The sequence below is a fragment of the Haliaeetus albicilla genome, chromosome 2 (genome assembly GCF_947461875.1).
Source record: "Haliaeetus albicilla chromosome 2, bHalAlb1.1, whole genome shotgun sequence".
NCBI classification, from domain to species: domain Eukaryota; kingdom Metazoa; phylum Chordata; class Aves; order Accipitriformes; family Accipitridae; genus Haliaeetus; species Haliaeetus albicilla.
Genome location: NC_091484.1, coordinates 18,325,250 through 18,347,606, shown reverse-complemented (window position 1 = coordinate 18,347,606; position 22,357 = coordinate 18,325,250). Strand labels below are relative to the sequence as shown.

The 22,357-nt window shown below is 49.5% G+C and overlaps 1 protein-coding gene across 2 annotated transcripts; it reads right to left on the bottom strand.

The window, feature by feature from the left end:
• Positions 1-312: 312 nt before the first annotated feature.
• On the bottom strand, positions 313-22,319 carry GGT7 (gamma-glutamyltransferase 7). 2 transcript variants are annotated; one of them, XM_069808203.1, is made up of 16 exons: positions 22,134-22,273; positions 18,663-18,914; positions 18,322-18,548; positions 16,749-16,900; positions 15,641-15,755; positions 15,035-15,102; positions 14,283-14,356; positions 13,616-13,809; positions 11,210-11,297; positions 10,334-10,461; positions 8,090-8,178; positions 7,152-7,304; positions 6,512-6,629; positions 5,650-5,787; positions 4,564-4,663; positions 313-3,073 (listed from the first exon to the last, which is right to left on the bottom strand). In XM_069808203.1, the coding sequence occupies exons 3-16, from the start codon at positions 18,487-18,489 to the stop codon at positions 2,910-2,912; spliced, it is 1,749 nt and encodes a 582-aa protein (XP_069664304.1). In that variant the 5' UTR covers positions 18,490-18,548; positions 18,663-18,914; positions 22,134-22,273; the 3' UTR covers positions 313-2,909. The 2 variants fall into 2 exon arrangements, with proteins under 2 accessions (XP_069664304.1, XP_069664296.1); XM_069808195.1 differs by lacking the exon at positions 18,663-18,914 and having other exon boundaries at positions 22,134-22,319.
• Between the last annotated feature and the right edge of the window lie 38 nt (positions 22,320-22,357).

Genomic DNA, 22,357 nt, shown 5'->3' with positions numbered 1-22,357 from the left:
TGTAAAAACCAGTATACATTGATGGGGAGCAATGGAAATGTTGGCAGAGCCAAGCTGATCACATTCCAGATCATAATAGTCACATTTGGCAAAGGCATCTTTTTTTTTTCTTCTTTATTTTGTTTGGGTTTATTTTGTTCCTTTAAAAAATTTCTTTATTATTTTTCTCAGCCACTTTATATTATGTGTTTTGTGTTCCAAGCTCCTCGCTGACACTTGCATGTAAAAGCTTCAGGACAAATTCTGCTTCAGAGCTGTTAGATGTCTGCAATAGCCGGGTTGAAATCAATGCATTTACTCTGTACACACATGTCTCCAGAACATGGCCCTTTATTTCACAATGTCTCTCACCTGTACAGAAGGAAACATTGGGTATTTCTTGGTACCTCACATTAAATTCATCAGATCTCATCCCAACAGATGGACTCAAAGTATCAGAGACACTGGGCCAATTAGCAGATTAAAGGTTTCTGTATCAAATACATCTGTGCTATACCGATGCTGTTTTTAAACAGAGAAAATGGGAAATAATTAAAAATATCTTTACTTCTCTTAGCCATGACCTAGAGGCCTAAGTCCCATCTTCCGATTATTTTAAATTTTCTCTTTTTTGCAACATAGTCCATGATCCAGCAGAGCACTTAGGAACATGCTTTATTTTCAGATTCTGAGTAACTGCTGTGAAATTGTACCTTGGGGTGTGTAAGTGCCCTTTTGAATCAAGACCAGAGTCTTTAACTCCCAAATGAATACACAGTTTCCAGCATCAGAAGTGAGTTGGCAAATTCAGTTAATAAGGAGGAATTTTATCTTTCAAAGTGTTTTGTGATATTCCATGCAAAGTACTGAAGTGACGATGACTTGACCACTTATTTTGCGGCTGTGCACAGTAAACCTCTGTGCCCAAGGGATAGATTACTGCTGTACCGTACTAGAAAACCCCAAATTTCCACCAGTGAGATTCAATGCACATAACTGCATCCTTCCCTTCCTGTGAAACCTGAAGAGGTCTGCTCCAAGACAGGTAAAGTTTTATGAACACTCTGACTTTGGGCTGTGACCAACTCTAGTGCTGATGACAGAAAAACAAATAAACAGATTTGATGTCCCTATGGTGAAGAAAGTCTCTTCTTGCCCTACAGGCACTGCGGTGGCAGAGAAGACAACTTCCCAAAGACAATGTTGTACTTCCCCTGTCTCTCAGCTGAGGCCACTGATGCATTGCAGCAGAAAACACCATTGATGTTCCCGTCTGCTAGGTAGCTGCCATGCTCTTCTCATGGGTAGCTGCGCTTCAGCGGAGCATAAAAGCATCTCTGTCCTTCCTCAGCGCAACTTGCAAGGCTTCACATAAGATGCTTTGAGATCCTCAGCTGGCAGGAACGATTAGTCCGATTATCTGCAGTAGCGCCCTGACTGCCCCAAAATGACCCGCATGCTCCCCCTATCAAATGGCAATGAGCATTAGAAGGTGCGTTACAAATAGATGAGTGTTTCAGGGTCCCTCAGGAGGAGGGTTGGGGGTGACTGGTGTAATCATCAAATGAAAGAACAAGACAACCATAAGCAGACCTACATATATAATATGTACAGTGGCCATAGATGCGTTTGCACCATGAAGGAAATCATCAAATTTTAGACTGCAGGAAATGATCAAATTCTAGAATATTTTAGTGCCAGGTGTCTTTGTCTAACTTGCTAGTAAAAAGAGAAGGAAATGTCCAAATGTGGGTTGAATGAAATGGTGCAGCTGTTGGATGTGGTATTATTTCCTCAGTCTATTTCAGACAAGAAATGAAGAAGTATTCTTATATTTTGCACTACATGCTGCAGACAGAAAATTATCTCAGTAGTGTTTGGTTTGGTTTGTACCTTTTCTCTCACTCTCTTCAGCTTTTGCAATAGAGCCGCCAGTATTAAAATATAGAGCTGAAGTACAGGCATGAATTTAGTAAGCAGAATATCCCAAGCCTCTATGTAGGGATTACATGATTCAGGCTTTCAGAGCAGACTGAGATAAGGCAGTGTAAGGAAAACCCTGAGCCTACCTAAACACTCTCCATGTGGTTTTCGGTCCATGGTTTGTGTGGATTTTTACAAGTTTGTGGAGTACTGCTAAGATATCCCCAAAAGGTATCTAAAAAAATTAAGCCCACTACCACTAAGCTTAAATTCACCATGGAAGAGGCTGAACCTCTATAAGAAAACTATTGGGGGGTGCACAAGTTGTCAGAAGTTGAAAACCATTGCTCCAGTTACAAAATCAGACTGCCAGTGAGTCTGCACAGTAACTTGATTCAAAATACTTACTCCTGAAATTCAAGGTATGTAGTGATGTGAGAAAAGGAACTAACACAGGAGGCTGCATGGCGGTAAAAATCAGCTGGCCCATACAGAGTATTAAAGGACTCCCTGATATTCCAGCTACAGGCACCTATAAACACTACATTAGGCTGCATTAATTATTGGTTTACACAAGAGGCAAAGAATGAACTTGGGAAAGACAGGGAGATGAAGATGACAGTATCATCAGCAGCTGTTTTTTCCTTTGCTAATGTTCCCGCTCACTAAAATGAAGATGCTGGCTAGAATTGGGCTTTTGAAAAGACTGAATTATTAGCAATACTCTGCCAAAAGAAAAGTGTGCTCCCTGCATTCCTATAACAAAGACTGAGCTGCTTGCAATTCAAATAATTTAAAAATAAAATAAATTAAAAAACCAGAGAGCTGTATGTTGGTGCAGCTAATCCCTCTGGTGTCATCCTGGGTGGGGAATGCAGAAAGTCTACTCAGCAGTGTGTATGCAGGGCTACCACCCTGGGGATGGAGAAGGGGCCATTTCAGAACATGCACATCACTTGGGTGGATTTGTCTAAGCCTTGTTCAGTGAACTTGTCATCTGGGAGGTGCTACAATATTGTGGCTCCGGCAGCATCCACGCTCCTGGGGTCCTTCAGGCCAATGATGAAACTGTTGGTTCTTCTGGCTCCATGAACTAGGGAGACCACTTTGACTTTATCCACTTGATGGCCCCTGGCTACAAGAAATTCGATATCTTCTTCAGGAAACTCACCTGCAGGGATTTTGAAAGAGGAATTTGTAACTGAAACCAGTGCTGCCTTTGACGCAAACCTCTATTCTAACCCTTTTGGGATCTGCAGTGTGAAGAAAACTGCCTGCAGCCTCTTCAGAAGGCATCCCAGCTAGGGAGAGCCAAGCGGTCGAGGAGGACCAGCACTCACTCTCTCAGCTCTCAGCAGCAAAGGCTGTTCAGAGATGGGCAGTGCTCTGTGCGGTGGGGGAAATGAAAGGATCTGGCACCTATTGTAGTTATTCTTCTTACAGTACACAAGGCAGTCCCTGCTCTTAAGAGCTTAGTTACAAATAATAGTATTAACAGTTATTAGTCAAAATAAGATGTAAGGCAGCTCAAAACAAATGATAGTAAAACAAGTTGCCAAATGACAAAGTTTGTGATAAGCCTTCCAACTTCCCCTTCATGTATTTCTTAATCTTCCAGCCATCTACCTTAGGTTCCTTGCTCTTCTGCTTTTATTTTGTTTGTTTGATGTTTTGTAATTTCTGCCTGAATAGAAGTGCCTGAGGATACAAAGCTGGGAATGCAACTGGACAAACTGAGCAGGCACACAGAAATCCCACAGTTATTTAAGCTATATACATTGCAGATGTGTCTTAACATATATCTTGTTGATGCCAAATGTCCAAACCCACAAATTAGGACCTTCTGAAGTTTTGGATTTGGTTCAATTAATTCTAGTTTCCAAGTCTGCAGGTCACACTCACCAGACAATTTTAGATTTTCCTCTGAAATGAGAAGGCCTAGAAACTTTGGCTATTTTGTGTGAAATAAGAACCAAATTTCACTTATGTTTCACTCCGGTAAGGTATGGGGCTTTGTGAAAAACAACAGATAGACGAAGACTTGTAATAACAAGGACAAGAGCTGGCAGTACAGTCTCCAGAGTGTCAGCATTGATGCTGCATTTCCAGCACTGTCAAGCTACAAGCCTTGCCATAAGCCTTGTCTTCTCCCCAGCTGGTGGAGTTAAGGGACACGGACTGCAAAGTGAAAGAATATAATTTATGGCAGTGGTAATAAAGTGTAGGAAGATCTGCTAGCATTCAGGACGTGTCTGGGTGAAGTTGTGGTTGCAGTCTTGTTTATTTGGATATCTTCAGTGGCATCAGATTGCAAAAGGTTTTAAGCACAGGACAAGGCTGCTACCACGAGTTGAGCTGGGACAGAGGGAGGGTTGGGGAGAAGCACCTGGAAGAGTTTGGACAGGTGGTGTTGGAGGGGCCAGGGAGTATTCCCAAGACAAGAGGGAGAGGGCATGGCTCAGTAAGGGCTCCAAGCTTTGAAGAAGCTAGGTTGCTGCTTCCTGTCTTCCCCAAAACCCTCTGCACCCACTGAGGACCCTAGAACACAGTGAGCTGTGCGCTGGGCTGTCGCACTTCCACAGCAGTGTGCTAAGAAAATCCTGCTCCTTTTCTAAACACGCTAGATTTGTAGGCTGCACCACACCCAGTGTCCATACTCACTGTCAACCTGCAAGATGTTAGACTGAAGCTGTGGGTGAAGTCGACCAAGTGACAAACTTTCACTCAGATTCTTGTTAAATGTTAAAACATTTACCAAAACCTGCAAAAGAATAAAAGATCCTCAATAATAAAAACAAGTAATGAGAATAGGAGAAGCCAACTTCCCGAGCATCCCCCTAATTGGTGGCTCCAACATCTGCAGATGCAGCAGGCAAAGAACATTTTGAACCATTTACCAAACTGCATGAACTAATGCAGGGTTTTGCACATACAAAGAGGCCCTTGAAATACGGCCTGTATATTGTTGGTGGAAAAGTGGTACCTTTTCAGGATTGCATGGGCTTTTTGTCACATAGTTCCTGCTAAATTAGGAGAGTTGTGTGTCTGGAATGTGATGTAACCTCTAAATACTTGTTACTTACAGCCAAAAGCTCAGGGTGACTTCTCCAAACAAAGCATTAGGAAGCAATGGTTGGCTTTAGTTCTGCTCTAAATAATGCCTTCCAAAAGGTAAGGAAAATGGGAGCCATTCTTGTTGTGCCTTTCTTTTTAGCAATCCATTGCTGTTGTGCATGCACTCAAGCTATTGGCAAGTACTTCACCTCATTACAAATCATAAATTAGGAGGAGCTGCCCAAGTTATAGCAAGTGCTGAGCAATTCAGTTGGGAATGCACTAAAAGGAGCTTTTCATGGGGAAAAGGTCTAAAGGGCTGCCAGTCTCCTGCAATTCTCTGAATACAAAATGCTCCTTTTTTTTTCCTAATGATCCTTAAAAAAAGCTTTTAACAGGTATTAGAATGACACAAAACCATTATAGATTTTGCCAAGATGCTTTTCCTCTACAATTATGAGTGGTGCCACCAGGAAAGGTGCAAGAGAAGTAAACTGGTAGCTTTTAGAGATTTGAAAAAACAAATATGTGGAACTGGTGACATTAAAGAATGAACTGGTAATCCTGTGGCCACCAGTTTCAACAGAGCCTGGGACGTAAAGAAGGGAAAGCCTGTACTACAGGAAGGGACCCTATTCAGTGTTGAGCTCAACAGCTGCTCTGAGAGGGCAGATGCCCAGACGCAGCACTGACCTGAATGATGCTGCTCAAGGCTTTGTCCCCATTGTTAGCTCCCAGACATAGGTACGTCCCGCACATCCCCTCGGATGGTCTCACGATGGTGGGTAACAGGAAAGACAGGGGTCGTTTCCGAGGCTGAATGAGATTTTGCTGCAGTTGAAGAAAAGACAGACCAAAAAAATTCAGCAAGCTGACTAAAGCTTTGCTGGTGCTCAAGCTGTGCAGATTAACCTCTTACTCTTTATGCTTCAGCCAACAATTGCACTTGTGTAGTTTTACAAGGTTGACATCCTCACTGCTATGATAATGCTCTCTGGTGTTAACAGGATCTGTCCCGTTTCACACCATCGCTCTCTTTTACAGAAGGTACACAGACCCATTCACCCACTTCTAAAATACCAACCCAGCAAAGTGGGATGGTTTTTCAATACACAGCAAGAAGAAACAACAAGGCAGCACTGGAAGCCACCAATACTGGTCTGCAATTGTTTCTTTCCAAGACCTGAAGATTTTTTTTCTGCTATCTGTTACTTTCAAACCTGCAGAGCAGCAATTCATAAAGAGAGTCCTTAATTCAAGTCCACAGAAAAGGATGGTTGCTTTAAAGTGCATCTGGACTGCAGGGAAAATAGGTAGCTGAGATGTACAGCGTCACTTGATAAAACTGCATTATAATGATAACTGATACACATGAAACCTTCTGTTTACTCCGTTTCAGTGGCTCATATAATGAAAAAATAGGAGCTTCCTACAGACTATTGTCTCTCAATTATTAATAAGGCATTAAATAGCCTCCCTGTTGTGGAGATGAGAATAAAATTGAAAAAAATGGTACAGACAGCTCAAATAAAGAATTTGTCATGTCATTCATTACCGGCCTGGGAATAGAATGGTTCATTGTTTTATTTTGCCAGGAGAAGTCCAACATCTGGCTGTTCAGGAGGACTCCAGAGGGTGTTATTATTCCACTGCCAAAGGGATGATTCAAAGAACTGAAAGAAACATGAAGAAATCTCATAAAAATCCTCCCAGAGATTTCTGTGCACCTCGAGGCTTTCAGGGCTCCAATTTTCTGTCCCATCCTGGCTTGATAGACTCTTTGGTAGTTCTTTAGGGCCGGTTAGATGTGAGGAGTGAAAGTCTCCACATACTTAGGAGCAGAAACCATGTGGGCGATGGCAGCTCTGTCCCTCCCTGTGTTTAAGGATTCCCCTCTAGGTTGATGGACCTGTCTCTATGCCCCCATCAGTCCTTAAATTTGGCCATCCAGGGAGCAGATTCAGGCCAATCCAGACATGTTTCACTATGAGAGGGCTGTGGGATTGCACAGGGCAGAGCAGCACCAGCTCACACATCTCCACCCCATCTTCACTATTTCTTCTGTTGCAGGACTAACTGGGACAGAGGAGCCCAGCTGCTCCAGGTCTGGTCCCATCCTGTCCTGTTGAACCTGTTTTCTTCTCCCTGCTCCCACCCTCTGAGTACATTATGGAGGGAAGAAGTAAATCCTTTACCTTACAACAGCAACAATGAAGTCATCGGGCCCCATGACAAGCACCTGGCTAGCAGCGGGTCCACTCTCCACGGAGAAGTGAGGCATGTGGAGATCAGACAAGAAGGACTGGGAGTCATTAATCAGCTGGCGCAGGGAATTAGCTTCTGATTTACTTCAGCAATGAGGGAGGGAAAGAGGAAAGCAAGCCATGAGCCTAGGAAGCTGAACGTCTCTTGGTCTGTCTGTGGGGGTACATCTACACAGCTACTGGCGGTGTCTCCCTGAGGGGGCTGGCACTGAGGACAGGCAGCTCCTTTGTTTCACCCGATGGAAGGAGACAAGATGGCTCAGTCCACACAGAGAGACAATGCTGTGGACCTCCCAGGCTCTGTCTACAGTGGTAAACTCACCCCCAATGGACAAGGGCTGGCACCACCCGGCTGAATGCCAGTCCTCCAGGACTGGCAAGTCAGGTCCTGCTCTGGCCACCAACCATGGCTGGACCTGGCTCTGAGGTAGGAGGCTGGGCTGAAACCCCAGGCCTGGCCTCTCCCACGTGTCTGGGTGTACTGCAAAGGCACCCGAGCCCCATGGTGGGGAAGGGAGAGCCAGAAACTGCATGTGTGGTCATGGTCATGTGGATGGCTGTTTGTTCGACCTGCTGAGAAGGAATATTTAGAGAGGTGAGAAAGTGGGAGGAACCCTCAAGATCAAGCTGGCTCCAGGAAACCTCTGTGTGAGGACATTCCATGACCCTTCCCCAGAGCCCCATGCTATCAGCTGTGATCCTTGTTGAAGAGTGAGCCCTAGGAGGACACCCAAGGACTGACCTTTCCTCAGTAAACCAGAAGTAGAATAACCTCAGTTTCCCCTGTGCACTGAAAAGAGCAAATCCAGGAATGATATCCAAACCACATATCTTGCAACTGTCACTGTGCCTGTCAGCCTCAGACCTACCTCACCATGTCTTCTGCAGCGTGAGTGATGGATACATCATCAGATGGGTCTCCCAGGTTGCTAGCTAGACTCAGGGCTATTTTTAATGTCTGAATTGAACACACAAAGAAAGAAAGAAAAACATTTAAGTGGCCCTGGAAATACAACTTTTGATACTCCAAACAGGAAGAGGTATCTGGTCTCCTGGCATGTTGGCTGAAGCCTATGAAGAAAAATGTCTAAAAGCCTGGTCCTGGGAATACCTCAGTGTAAAGGGCTGCCACACATGAGTATGGGGACCAAAAGGCATCAGTTTGGCATGGCAAACTGTGTGCTGTGGGAGCCAAGCGTATCCAGCAGTGTTTGCACAAGGTGGAACATGCCTGGCAGGAGCTGACCAGCTGGCTCAGCCCAGCTCAGTGGTTCAGCTGCATTGCCAGCTGGCAGACAGGGTCACCAGGATGCCACTTACTTTCTATTTCCATTCCTGAGTGGTTGCCACAACAGCAGAGATCACACTGAATCCCAGTGGGACAGTGGGTCCTGGGCTTGCCGTTGCCTCTGGATGGCAGCTCCACTGGTGCAGCACTACTGCCGAGCAGAAATGAGCTATTCTGCTCACCAGCTGCTACCCATGTTCCTAGTTGTAAGTCATCCGAAGTGTTTGAACAGAAAGCGTTAGTCCCAGCACACTTAAGGGAATGATGGTGTAAAAAGGGGAAGGCATCTGGTTTCTCATACATGCAGAATCCTGCCTAAGCCAGTCCATCAAAAATGGGAAGATGCAATTTCAAAAGACACAGTTTATCCAGCCCTGGTGTTACAGTGCATAGCCAGGGGACAACCACAAGGCGAAATGTGCTCTTCAATCAAGCCAGCTTGGGCCTAGCAGAAATGCACTAGACTTTCAGCTTGCAGGTCATCCCATTTTCATTCAAGATTCAAGACAGTACATTACGCTGCAGGTAGATAGCTAGATGTGACTTCTGTTTTGACAAGTGCCACGCATCAACAACTTCTCCTGAAGCATCATCATTTATCTTCTGATGTACAGCGTAGAACATGATTAACTTCTGGAGAAGGTGGCATTTCCATGAAACAGTCTCCTGACCACCATACCATACAGAGGAGGTACAAGAGGCTTGGTGGCCAAGGAAGAGCTCCACTGAAACAAGCAGACCACATCCACGCCACAGGCACAGGTTAAGGTCATCTTGGTCATGGCTGTCCCAGGGCTGGACTATCTGGTGCTGACTTAGCACTAAATCTCAGCCATGTGTTCAGCCGTGTGATCCCAAGTAAGATCCCAAGATCAGGGTTACACATCTTCTGAAGTGACTGCCCTTTATCTGGAGGTTGCTGTTCCTAAGCTGGGACATGATAACCAATGGGTGAAACTCTTGGCCTGGTGCAAATGCAGAGCAAACAGATTCATCCAAAGCTTCCTAAAGAGAGCTCAAAAATAATTTAGTTGAGTCAACCTCCTCTGCCTCTGCACAGGCCTAGCAGCATGTAACACCTCCAGCTGTTGCATTTTTGCTGAGAGGCAATAACTTCCAAGCACCCACTGTCCTGTCTGCTACAAGGATGTGGTTACATCCTTGCTTAAAATTCCCAACTCATAAAACCCAGCTGTCAATCTGTTAAGCATCTAAGAATGTAGGACTCCTTGCAGGGCATGAAACAGAGCACTTGCTTGACTTCCTGGGAAGCTGCAATGTTTTGGTAGGGCTGACAGCCCTAAATACTAGAAAAATCATGATCTAGACCACTGAGATCATGAGGTGGGGTAAAATGTAAGGATTTTGAAAAAATATAGTGTTGGGTCAGTTTTCCTTGTCATTGCCACATACAGGTTTTTGCTTGCAGCATCAGATTGCTACTCTCCTTGCAGTGCCCTAGCAGAACTCTGGTTTTCTGGTATGGCCAGGGCCACTGGAGCATAAGAGGTGGAGGAAAGAGATGGGACCACCCTCAGCTGCTGTGGGGTCATTCTGAAGAGACGATCGTGTACAAGAAATGGGCAAAAGTCACAGATTGTTCTTCTGAAAAAGCTCTGCCTAAGGAAGAAAGAGCTCAGCTGAGCAGGAGGCTCCAGCACCTGCACCCACCTGAGGCAGCAGAACAGCTCAGATTTACACCTTAGCAGTCTATTTGGTCATTCTCCTCTGGGAATTACCTACAAATATTTTTGTACAACCAAGCAACAAATAAATTATTCTCTAGCAGCACAAGAAATTCAGTGAATGTTGAACCTCCTCTCACCTCTGCCATCCAGTGCAAGATATTCCCCCTGGATACTTGACTTGTGATGTTAAAGCCCTCAAGGATGTTCAGTGCTGTGATCAGTGCAGGACCTGCATGTGGAGGTGGGGGACTGAAAACAAGATGACCTGTGAAGGAAAGAAGGGAGGAATGAAGCTGCTTTTGTCAGATACTGTCCAGTTATAACACTTTCCCATAAGCTAGTGTCCTTGAGGACAGGGAAACCTTTCCAGATTTGAGGGGAAATAATGGAAAGCAACATGATTTGAAAGGATTTCCCAAAACATTCCTGTTGTATCTTTCTGTTTCTCTATGATGGATGAAGGAAGCCCAAATAGGGATGCTTTTTTTACATCTGAAATTCAGTTCTTTTTGGTTGGCTGGTTGGTTTCTGGGCTGCAGTATGGAAAAACAGAGATAAAATGGGTTTGCAACATTACAGCTGTATGGAGAGTAAAGACAGGGATTCCTAGAAAAGAATGACATTTTAGAAACTTTTTGCATAAAGTATGTTTTTCTCCATTGTAGATCAACTTTGGGAACTGTCTTCTGACGTAGGTGCTAGCCTATGGTCCAGCTTCTATCCAGACATTGCATCAATATGTTATCATATTGCATCTTTATACTTTAACACTATTAAAATACCATTGGTCACTACCAAGGAAAAAACAGGCCCATTTCAAAGTGCTGAAAACTTCTTGAACTGCCTAGGATGCATCAGTGTCAGCAGGCAATAGCAGGAAACACCCTGGAGGGCTTTTCTGCAGATGCCTCAGCACAGCTGTGACTTCAACTCTTGTTAAATACTGTTGCCACCTCTTGCCAGGTGAAGCAAACTTTTAACTGAAGTTGCATGGCAATGGGTCAGGCATTTACCTTGATAGACTGTGTGGATGGGATTCTCCACTGTGACACTGTAATTGCTGAAGTCTTCCTCCACCAAGACTCCTCCATAGTTGTGGACCTGTGCAGGAGAGCAAAGCAGCGCACACTGAGAAAGCTGGGTCAAGGCTTTCTGTGTTCCTCGAGCTTGCCCAGGTGAACATACACCACACTGTCAAACAAATACCACTGAGATTCCCAAGCCAAGTGCCAGGTTCCTCAGCATACCCTGAAAATCTGTGCTTTCATGGCCTTGGTGGCCTGGCTCACCATTCACCACTGCTGGAAGGCTCTGCAGCTCACCTCCAAAAGCTCACCTACCCCATGGGTGCTTTGTAGATGTTCTGCCTACCTGTGACAATGGGGACTGGCACTGCCTCACAGCCTTCTCTCCCCTGGGTGGCAAGCATGAGTATGTTAAAGGTTATGAAGCATTTGAATACTGCCAGGATAAAAGATCTATATGGATCCAGGAGAGAAGGAACCTGAGTATAGGAGGTCGTCATCACTAGAAATCTTTAGCATACAATTCCCAACTTATTTTTAATTATTTCAGGTGACAGTGGGTCTGCTGTACCCTTGGTCTTTTTGTAAGACTATCCCAGAGGTACAATTTACTGGGCTTGGTAATTTTCATGAACATGGTAAAGATGGGTAATTCCCTCCACTGCAGGTCTTCTGTGGTTGAGTCATGATGGAGATGAGGTAGGACCATCACAACTGCATTCTGCTGATCTTAAGATCTCCTGAAGTAGGTAATACTCTCAGTCAGCATACAGGTGCTACTGTGCTCATGGGCCAACTCTTTCGCCACCCAGGAGAAGCTACACAACCTGGTGAGAGGTTCTGCTGGGGTGAGTAGCTGCTATGAGTCCTCTGGATTTCCATTCAAAAATGTGCAAGAACAAATAACCTGTGCATGCTCTGATTTCTAAACTAGCCAGCTAACTTGTCAAGAAAACTCCTTCTGTGGCAGAAATGGATGAATGACTGGAGCAGGAAAGCTAATGCAGGGCACGTTGTGGGGGGGCAGCATGTCAAACCACCCCAAAGCTGCAAAAGAAGATGTATCCCCTACAGGGCATCCCTGCCTCCTTCCCAAAGCAGTCCCAGAGAACAGGCCAGGCTGAACCCAACAGCTGAGATAAGCCTGTGCCAGGAGCTGGCTCCCTGGAGCTCAGCCAGCGGAAAGCCTGGGCAAAGCAGTGGGGAGTGGGGCAGGAGGAGCCTGATGGCACAGAAAGGGGAGAAGCCCTAGCCAGCCACACACTGCAGACACCATCTCAAATTCCCCAGAGAGCACTTTTTTGCACCCGTGCCTTCCTGCCACAGGATAGAAACAAAGGGTAGGGTGTTTTGGAGCTTTACTTGATTTCACCATGTTGATGTCCCCCCTTTGCTGGAACAATAAACACTGTGGGAAGCCAGCACTTTGCTCTGCTCTGCAACCAAAGCTGGAATTGCGCACTTGATCCCAGAGCTTGCCAGGGTCTTTGGTGTTGCAACCCTGGGCCTTGCTCCTCCATAGAGAGTTTGTGCGTCCCTGCAGCAGCCCTCAGGTCTGGGGAACGGGGTGATAAAGCAGGGTTTAGCTGCGGAGATGCACCACAAGCTTGGGACTTTTCCTGTTCCTCGTTCTCCACCTCTGCTGTGGTCCAGGTGAACCTTAGGAGATTTCCAAACACAGAGCTCACAAATATCTAAGGCTTGAGCTGAATGAACCCCTTCCCAATTACTGACGACATGTTGAAGGTGCATCACTTGAACGAAGGTGGTAGGGAAAAATGGTGCCACCAACCACCCTGATTGCAGCTACCCAGGTATAAAAGTTGTTTGTTGTTTTGGTTTTTTTTACTAGAATAATTACTTTGTTGATGCTATTTTTTCCAGAGAACCTCTAACAATAGGAGTTAAACTAGGGCAACCCTAAGTGGGACCAAGCCTGTCTGATCTTCTGCTCCCAAGGCTCACAGTTTTATTTTTAAACCATTTTCCTGGAGTCTATATCTTACAGTCCCATTAACAAGAAAAATTTGCTTCTCAACAGCAGGACACCTCTCCTTATGGGGGAAAGGGGGTTGCCACTAATATTAACACAGCCCAGAGCGGGGCTTGAAATTAAGATTTTTTTCCTTAGAAAAAACAGTCTGTCCTGGTTATAGACAAAATGGAGGGTTTGCTTCCGTAGGCTGTGGATGTGACCCGTGTGTCACTTACACCACTGCAGTGACAGGGACAGGAAAGAAAGATGCTCCATGCATTTGTCCCCATCATTGTGCTGACACTTGGCTATGGCTTATCTCCAGGTTGTCACCTTCAGCAGATGACATGGCAGGTGGCACCCCCAGCCCGGGCTGTGCTGTGTGGTCTGGGGCAGACATAGGGACAGACGTGGCTCACCTCAGAGATTATCTCTTGGGTCAAATTTCCACTGTAGAAAGCTGACACCCCTTCTGCCCCCACCAGTTCCAGGACAGCTGCGAGGTCCAGGCGCCTGACAAACATGCCAGGCACCAAGGGCTGGCCATCTGGCAGGAAGATCTCCCGAAATTTGTCAGAGTAGTTCAGGTCCTTCAGTTCACTTACGGCTTTGGCTGTGGGTGAGAAGGGGAAGGACATCCAGAAAAGCCAGGGTGCAGGAACGCGCAGGGGACCTGGAGTCACTGTGCACCTGATGGGGATGTTTGAGACTTGCTGCTGCCTCTTGCCCTATTTCAAAACTAGAGGGAGGCTGGATCATGCATCCATTAGAGCTGGGAAGGAAACCCAGAGAAACCCCAGTGCCCTTCCCTGGCTGGCCCTGGGCAGCTGCCCAGCGTGGGCTGCTCTGACCCGCCCCTGACCAGCCCTGGGAAAGGGCTCCAGTTTTGCTGCCACCACACTCTCCTCTTGCCTGACCATGGCTCAGGCGTTGCTCAGCTCCCAACACCATCCATCTCCAGGTGCAAAGAGCCTTAAGCTCCCATGAATAACCAACTACATCCCCAGCTGCCTCACACCCAAGCACAGTGGCCAGTGTGCTCCTCCGTGCTGAGCAGCCACCCTTGGGTGCCCATCAGGTACTCACCCAAATCGTGTGTGACATTAAACCCATTGTGGGCAACAGCGGCCGCGAGGCCCAGCAGCTTGGACCATGGGAGTCTGCCAAAGGAGAAAGGACAAGGAGAAACGTGCCTTGGAGGGGTGCAGCAGGGCAGGGTGGTGGGAAGCAAGCACAGGGCTCAGCTCTGCAGTCAGGGGGCTCCTGAAAGACCAGGCTGTGTAGCCAGCAGTGGCCAAAAGGAGCTTTCAGTGGGTTGTTTCTTTTTAGCAGGATCAACTCAGTGCTCCACGATGTGCATCAGAGAGGAACGTCAGTGCAAAGACAGAGGAGGGGGCATCTCTGGAGCAAAATCTCAAGCCAGGCTCCAGCCCTGAACAAGTCATTCAGATCCCTCCCTCCCTGTCCCAACAGGGCATCAAAGAGAGCCACACTTCTTAGGGTCCACCTAAAGAGAGAATGAAAATACACAGACATGCATGAAAATGTTCTGTGCCTATTTCTAAGAGAACATTTATTGTCTGTCTTGTTAGCCAAGATTTTGCTTTGCAGAAAACCTGACCAAGCTGAATTTTTTTCTTTTGTTAAATGAAGTACCAAAAAATGAACATATTTGTCAACACAAGCCTCCAAATACACCTTATCTGATGGTTGTGACTGGTGGCTGAGAACGGGGTCTGATGGCAAGGGCTCGTGTGCTCCCAGCTCCCCCACAGGGACCCCAGGGCACAGCCTGTGTGGCATGAGGACAGCCTGCCTGTGCCAGCCTCGAGTCTTACCTCCCGTGTAACTCGTGCGCTTGGTGCATTCCTTGTATCATGCCTGGTACGCCCACGAGCAGACCTGGCTGTAAAATAAGAAGGACAAAAAGGAAGAGTAGTCTCCTTCCCATGAGGTCATGGGACATGGTGCCCAGTTGCAAGTCAAGGAGATGCAAGTCATGTTTACATGGGAAATGTCTGCATGGTCTTTAGGAGAGGGGAAGAGGTCTGTAGCAACACACTAAATTAGGGAGCAAGTTTTTGGAAGGAAAGAGGCAAATTCAATCCTGGTCTCAACCCAGTCTGGTCAGGAGAAATAACTCAGCAGAACGACATGGGATTCTGCTCCTTCCTGGGACTCCTGTTCTCACAGGTCCCCACTGCCAGAGGGACATGCCTCTACTCCCCAAGCCCTGCAGGCTCCAGCTGTTTTGGGCCTGCCAAAGAAGTATTTTCCCTGGACTCTGCATGTCTGCAGGGGCCGGGATCTCCCATGGTGGGAGAGGCCTCCTGTCGCTTCCCCGGGCATCTCCCCCTCGGCCCGAAAGTTGTGGCAAGAGGAGAGCTGGCGACATCAGCCAGCCACAGCCCTGGAGGGGTCGGCCATGGGACACTGGTCCTCACCTTGGTGTCCTTCTGCAGGTCCCCCTCCAGTGGGATGCCCAGGGGAGCCACCTCGCGGAAGTCGATCACCCAGCTCCTGTTCTTCCTAATGTCGTGGACCAGCATCACCCCACCCCTGCAGCGAGACAGGGGTCACGGCACAGCACCGGCTGTCCCTGCAGCAGCCGGGCCACACAGCCAAAATGAAGAGCATGGGTGCCACTGGGGCCAGGCCCAGTCCCGGCATGGTGGGGCCATCGTAGCAGGTCACCAGCCTCAGCAGTAACCCAGGGCTGGCCAGTGGCGCAGGGGAATGCTGCTGCCCTTTCCCAGAGAGCAGTTCAGGACAACTGAGCCAGGGTCAGTGCGGGATGCAGGCAGCCCCCATGCTGAGCCTGCAGCAAGGCTGTATCAGTCCCTGCCAGCCTGGCCAGAGGGCCACTGGTTGTGTTCCACTGCCAGGCTGGGAATATCTGCAATTTTCTTTCTAATCTGAGCAGTTTTGCAACAGACCAGGGCTTTTGCTTACAACAGCAATCCGAGGCGCAGCCTGGAGAAGCTATCGGGTGGCGGTCACTTATGCAACGCTCCTGAGACCTCCTGCAGAGCCGAGAGCACCAGGCTCATGTGGATGCCACCCTGGGGATGAGGGCTGGGAGGAGGCCACCCCTCACTGCCGTGCCTCCCCTGGCTGCTGCCCAGAGCCTGGCTCGGACCTCAGCCTCCTGTTGCAGCAGGAGCAGAGCTTATGGAGGGAAGCACTCAATCTCTGAAAGCATTGGGACTGAGCCCAGGGTGTTGCAAGCTCTTGGCACGCTCGCAGAGGGGCTCGGCAACCTGTAGTCACTTTTTCAACTCTCTCGAGCCTAAGGCTTGGATTTTTCTGGCAGCCACTATGGCAGACGCAGCTTTTCCCTCCCTGGGGGTCTCTGTCCCTCACTGTCAAGTTGGTGCACAGGAAGGATCCCTGTCCCTGCGCAGACGTGGACACGTCCACTGCCTGATGTCAGAGACCTGGTACCACGTGCTGGGACTCGGGCTACCATGAAGGCACGTCTCAGCTGGTAGGGAAACCACCTGCCTGAGGTCAACAGCAGACAACAGCAGAGGGTGAGTAACCAACACTTACCCGCCAATCCCTGACGTGTGGGGGTTGACGATTCCTGCACAGAGGGCTGAGGCAATGGCTGCATCTACTGAGGAGCCCTGCTTGTTGAGCACCTCTATGCCCAGCGCCGTGCAGCGGGCAGCATCCGTGACCACGGCACCGTGGTGGAAGATCTGCCGGAAAAGGAGAGTGGTTGTGACCAGGGAGGGGTGCTGGGGCTGCCCAGATCTTCACCCAGCTCTCTGGCACCTGAAGCCTGAGGCCAGTGCCAAGGCTGTGGCTGATCTGCATTTGCAGGTGCCTCCAAATGCTGGTGGGAGTAACATGTCCCTTGGCACATCCCTGCACCAGGGCAGCTGTGGTATCTCTGCATGTAGCCACGGCCATCAGCTTAGCTGCTTTCAACACTAGACATGCTAAGCTGGTGGGCCACATCTCACCCTGTCCTCCATAACCCCAGAGCAGGGTTGGACTAATCCTCAAGAGCAATGGGCGACAGCATGCTGTCACTGCACTGCAGCAATGCGATCACTGGAAACAGGAATATCGCTGCAAAGAATGCAGCATCCCTCCCAGTACCACAGCTTGTTCTCATCCTTCCCTGGTGCCAGTGGCAGTGATAATGCAATCACAAAAAGTTTTAAAAAGTTCATTTTAACCCTATAGTACAAATTGCAGCATCTCAGCATGAGCCAGAGTGGCCGTGGGAAGTGCGAAGATGGAAGGGCCACGGCAGGCTGGTGGGCAGGACTGGCCCTTCCAGCAGTGCCACGAAAGGGGCTGCGTTGCACAGCCTCCCTCCGGCACTGCACCCCAGTCAGCCACAGGGCCAAGCCACTCCACTCCCAACGGCTGCATTTTGCATGCCAGTGACAAGAGCAATAAATTAAAAAAAACCAGATCTCTTTCATGAGGACTTGCAGGCAGCTCTGCCCTGCTGGGCAGCATATGGAGAAGATGATGGTGACTACTGGCTGCCCCTTGGCCCTTCTCAGGCTGCAGTACTTGGCAGGAGATGTTCTCCAGGAAAGTATGACCCCATGGCAATGCTGCCTTTGCTCTGCAATTCAGCACTACTTTGTGGGACAGATTAGCAGGAGGCTTGGCTCTGTTTTCAGCTATTTTCCTGCTTGGTCCTGGACAGATCCTTCCAGAGGCAAGCCTGGGCATACAGATCCGTAAAACTCTCTCCAAGTGGAGATGTACGAAAGACGCCTACTGCTTAACTAAGGATTGCTTTCTGAAAGCATTCACATCTGGCTCAAACTACAGCTGCAGACAGAGCAGTGGGGCTGCCCGTTTCCCCCCGGCCACACCCCCAAACCTGCCTGGCACAGCCACCCATGCCCCGGCCACAGGACAGGTGCCAAGAGCCCAGCTGACCTCTCAGAGCACAACCCCCAGCTTCAGGAAAAAGCTTTTGAGACAATTGGAGGTGGAATCGCAGAGAGAGACTCAGCACCCAGGGTCTCATTGACACTGGCCAGGGCCCACCAGCACTTACCCCACTAAACTGCTGGCAAGGAGGAAAGTTAGGGAGCTTCTCCTACTTTTGGAGCCAAAGCCTGACTGCAAAGCTGCTGTTTCATCTTACCTGAGGGTCCCCAAAATAGATCTGCATGATCAGGGCCACCGTGACCCCTGTGGCAAAGGTCAGACAGGCGGTGATGATGACAGTCAGCCCATCCTGCCGGCAGCTGCAGTCTCCAGAAAAAGGGTCCTTGCTGGTCTCCTGGAGAGGAGACACGTCCTGGCTTCCCATCTCTGATGAGGATGAGGGCAGGCGCTGGAGACGCGCAGACTTCAGGAAGGAGTCTGGGTCTTTGTGGGCAGCAGGGAGAAAACAAGTGTTAGTTATTGAGCAACATGAGGCTCTTATTGCACTGTTTACCCAGCGCTAACATTACACCGTGCCCCTTCCAGCAAGGCTATTACCTTCCCTATTGTTCCCAGCTCTCAAGAGACTTTCTGGCTCAGATGCTGCTTTAGGTCATTTTACTGATCCCTTCCTTTAGCTCTAGTTATTCCAAACTGACTTCCCTGGAGTTAACAGGGGCAAAAACCCCTGACTTTTGCTCCATTTCAGTCCACTCATCAGTCTTCAGCGATGGGCCCACAGTTACTGCTCCATTTGGAGGGGTTCTTAACAGCACCAACTTGCAAACAGGTCTCTGAAATGCAGCAGGACTGAAGAAGAGGAAATTAAGATACAAAAAAAAAAAATCCAGCAGCCTTATTTGGAGCTATGCTTGAGCTAAAGCACCTGAGCAAAACAGAGGCGAAGCAAAACATGTGGCCTGGGCACAGGAAATACCTCTATGGAAGCATGGCAAAGTGAGGGCAGAGAGAAGCAAACCTGCAAACCAGGGGGCCTTGGGACGTCCACCTGCTCTGATGGCAGAAAAGGCTCTGCTTTAATTTCTTGCTTCCTCTGGCTGATGAGGCCCACTGTGAAATAAAGCCACTTGCCGAACGCCCAGCTCTGAGATGGCAAATGCCATGGGGCAGGGTTTTGCTGGGCATCCACCAGACAGCAAACAATGCTCAGCAGGATAAAAAAGTCTCTCTTTTGCTCTGAAAGATGCCTTGAATCTCTGCTTGCATCAGCTCCTGCCTTTGCGGCGGGGAGGATGCTGGCTGAGTGTGCCCTGCCTGTGCACAAGTGCTGCCGGGCACGTGGAACTGCTGGTGCAGCCGTGGGGACATGCCCGTCCCTGCCAGGCACTGAATGGGACCAAGCGGCTCAGGGCATCATCCAGGGCTCCTGAATGAATTTTTTGGTGGGCTGCCAAGAGCCAGCAGGGGCTGCAGTGCCCCGTGCATCCATGGTGGGAAGAAGAGGAGCACCGAGTGGAAAAGACAAGAAGCTTGTCCCTCCACACAGGGGACATTTCCCAGGTTTGGGGTAAGGGAGAAGGTAATAGCATATGTCCATACATTCTGTATGGTATGTCTAAATATTCTGATGGTTTTAATATTTTGTACCAGCTGTGGAAACTGATTTGCTGCTAGATGACTGTAAAAGTGAGATTTGGTAAAAAATTATTAGAAATCTTATACTAACATTATGACTGAAACAATAGACAAAAGTATAGCCAAGCAATTAACTAGTAGAGGTAGTTACTCATAAGTTTTGCAGTTCTTTGCTCTTATGACTAGATGTTCCTGTACACTAGATGAGAACAATATTGAAACTGACCACATGTGATTGCCTTAAGCTTCAACATCAAAGAACAAGGACTTCAAGGACAGCCAAGAGAATCTCAAATAGGTCAGTGGTCGTAAAAGCAGCCCTTCGATTCAAATGAATTCTTCATTGCACGTGATCAGATGTAGGCAGTACTATGATAATCAGTTACTATAATTTTTATGTATATGTATACTAATCTGATTAATATGTAATTGTTACTCCATATAACCTGTTTGTGCTGAAGCTGTGGCATGCACACTAGGTGGAATTATCCCCCATGCATCCAGCACTGCAATAAAGAATGCTTGCTTTCTAAAACTCCAAAACAACTCTTAGAGAGTTTCTTCAACCGGCTTTTCAGTATCAAAGGGAGTGAGCAGGAAACTCTGCATCCCCCAACATCCCGCCATGCCTCTTCATCTGCTCTGGCAGGCAGCATCTCCCTGGGTACTGCCAGCCCTGTCCTTGCCATGATGTTAAAAAGACCTACTGGGTGCAGCTCTCCTGGGGCCAGGCAGGGAGTTTGTTTTAATTGCAGTGATACTGCAACCAGAAGTAAGCCCCCTGCAGCCAGGGAATCCCCTTAGGGTGAATTTAATCTCATTCATGCTGCAGTGATTTAGGAGCACACCCCTCCAGGACACAGTCTCTCCTCTCTGCTCCTGTAGCACTGGTGACATGTTAGCCCAACACAAGGGGACATGAATATTCAGGGAGCAACCATGGGAAAGGACAGGCCATGGCCATGGCCTCTCCCACCCAGCACAAGTCCCTTTGTTCTCTGCCACAAACATCCCACATGGCCTTGAGCAAGTCGCTTAGTCTATGTGACCACTGGTGCTGCATGGGGACAGCAGGGCTGTGGTTGGCTTGGGGACAGGAGCAGCTGGAAGAGGTTAGTCAGGAGCACAGAGGGCAAGGAGCAGCCTGCGAGGCCAACACACAGGTGCCCGTCCCACCACCGATGTCCACACTTGAAAGAGAAGCCACCAAACCCTACTTGGCTTCCATGGGGGCCATGAAGGAGAAGTGGCTTCACGGGGGAACCAGTGCTTTGGGGAACCAGGGCCACCCCAGCTCTGGAGCCACTGCAGAGGGGACAGCAGAGACTGGAGCGTCTCGCAGGCTCTGGCAGGCACTGCAACGTGGGACTGTTGAGTCCTTTGGGGGGTCTGTCCCCAGCACCGACAACACAACAGGGGCTCGTCCTATTAATGAGATCTCTGGGTGGTAGAAACCAAAGGTCTGGGTTCCCTTCCTGCCAGTCCAGCAGATAACGTGGCACGGAGAAGTACAACCAGCTTTCGCAACATGCATGCAATGTCAGATGAGCACCAGTTTCCACGCGGCAGGAGAGCAGCAGCTCCTCCAGCCTCCCCACATGCAGGCACCCGGGGAGGCTGAGACCCCCGCGCCTGGCAGGGCGCCAGCACAGCCAAAACTGCACCAAACGCTGCTCGTGATCTGCACAGCGAGACGAGAGGCCTTGTGCTTTCCAAAGAGCTGTTCCAGCAAACCTGCATGCGGTGGCTTCACCCCAACAGTGTGGGATGGCACAGGACAAGAATGGGCAACTGGAACTTCACCCGGTGGTCACAGCAGGACAGGGCAGAGGACACGGGGCACGTGGGGCCTGCTCAAACAGGGTTTCAGGGTCGATGAGGCAGAGACCTGCCTGCAGGCTATGGAGCAGCCCCGGGGCTGAAGGGCAATGTTGCTTGTAGGAACATGACATGGGGGAGAAAAATCGTTTCTCTGAACTACTGAGAAGGAAGCAATCGACTGAAAACAGGCAAAGGGTTTTCACAAGGATCCAGGACCACCCGATTTTATTACAGCTGCGCACCTGGCGGGAGCGATCGCTAGCTCCGTGCCAGACCCCCGCTATCTCTGGCGCTCTCCCGTGCCCGCGGCTCCCGGCACGTCCCCGCAAGGGAAACGAGGACCTGGGAGCCCGGCGAGCCCCCCCGCTCCCTACCTGGGGGCCGGGGAGAGGGAGCCCCTCTGCCCGGCCGAGGGCCGGCAGCGCCGGGGAAAGCGGTTTGGAGGGCGAGCGGGGGGCTGCGGTTTGAGGGGACCCCCGAAGCCGGCCTGCTGGCGGCGGCGGGCGGGCTCAGGGCCGCGGGTGGAGCGGGGGCCCGAGGAGGGGGGAGAGGGCCGGCCGGGGGTCGGCGGGGGCCGGAGGCACGCGGGCGGGCTCGGCCGCCGCCCCTCACCCGTGTCCTGCTCGCCCAGGAACGCGTCCTCCTCCTTCCGGGAGCGGAGGCCGCCCTCGGCCGCGCTGCCCGCCTCCTCCTCGGGCAGCCGCGGGAAGCTGGTGATGCTCATGTAGTCCACGGGCGAGCCGCCGGCCAGGGCCCGCTGCCGACCTCCCCCCTCCTCTGCCGGCACCGCCATCGCCGCCGCCGGAAGGGGCCGGGCCGGGCCGCGCCGCGCCGCG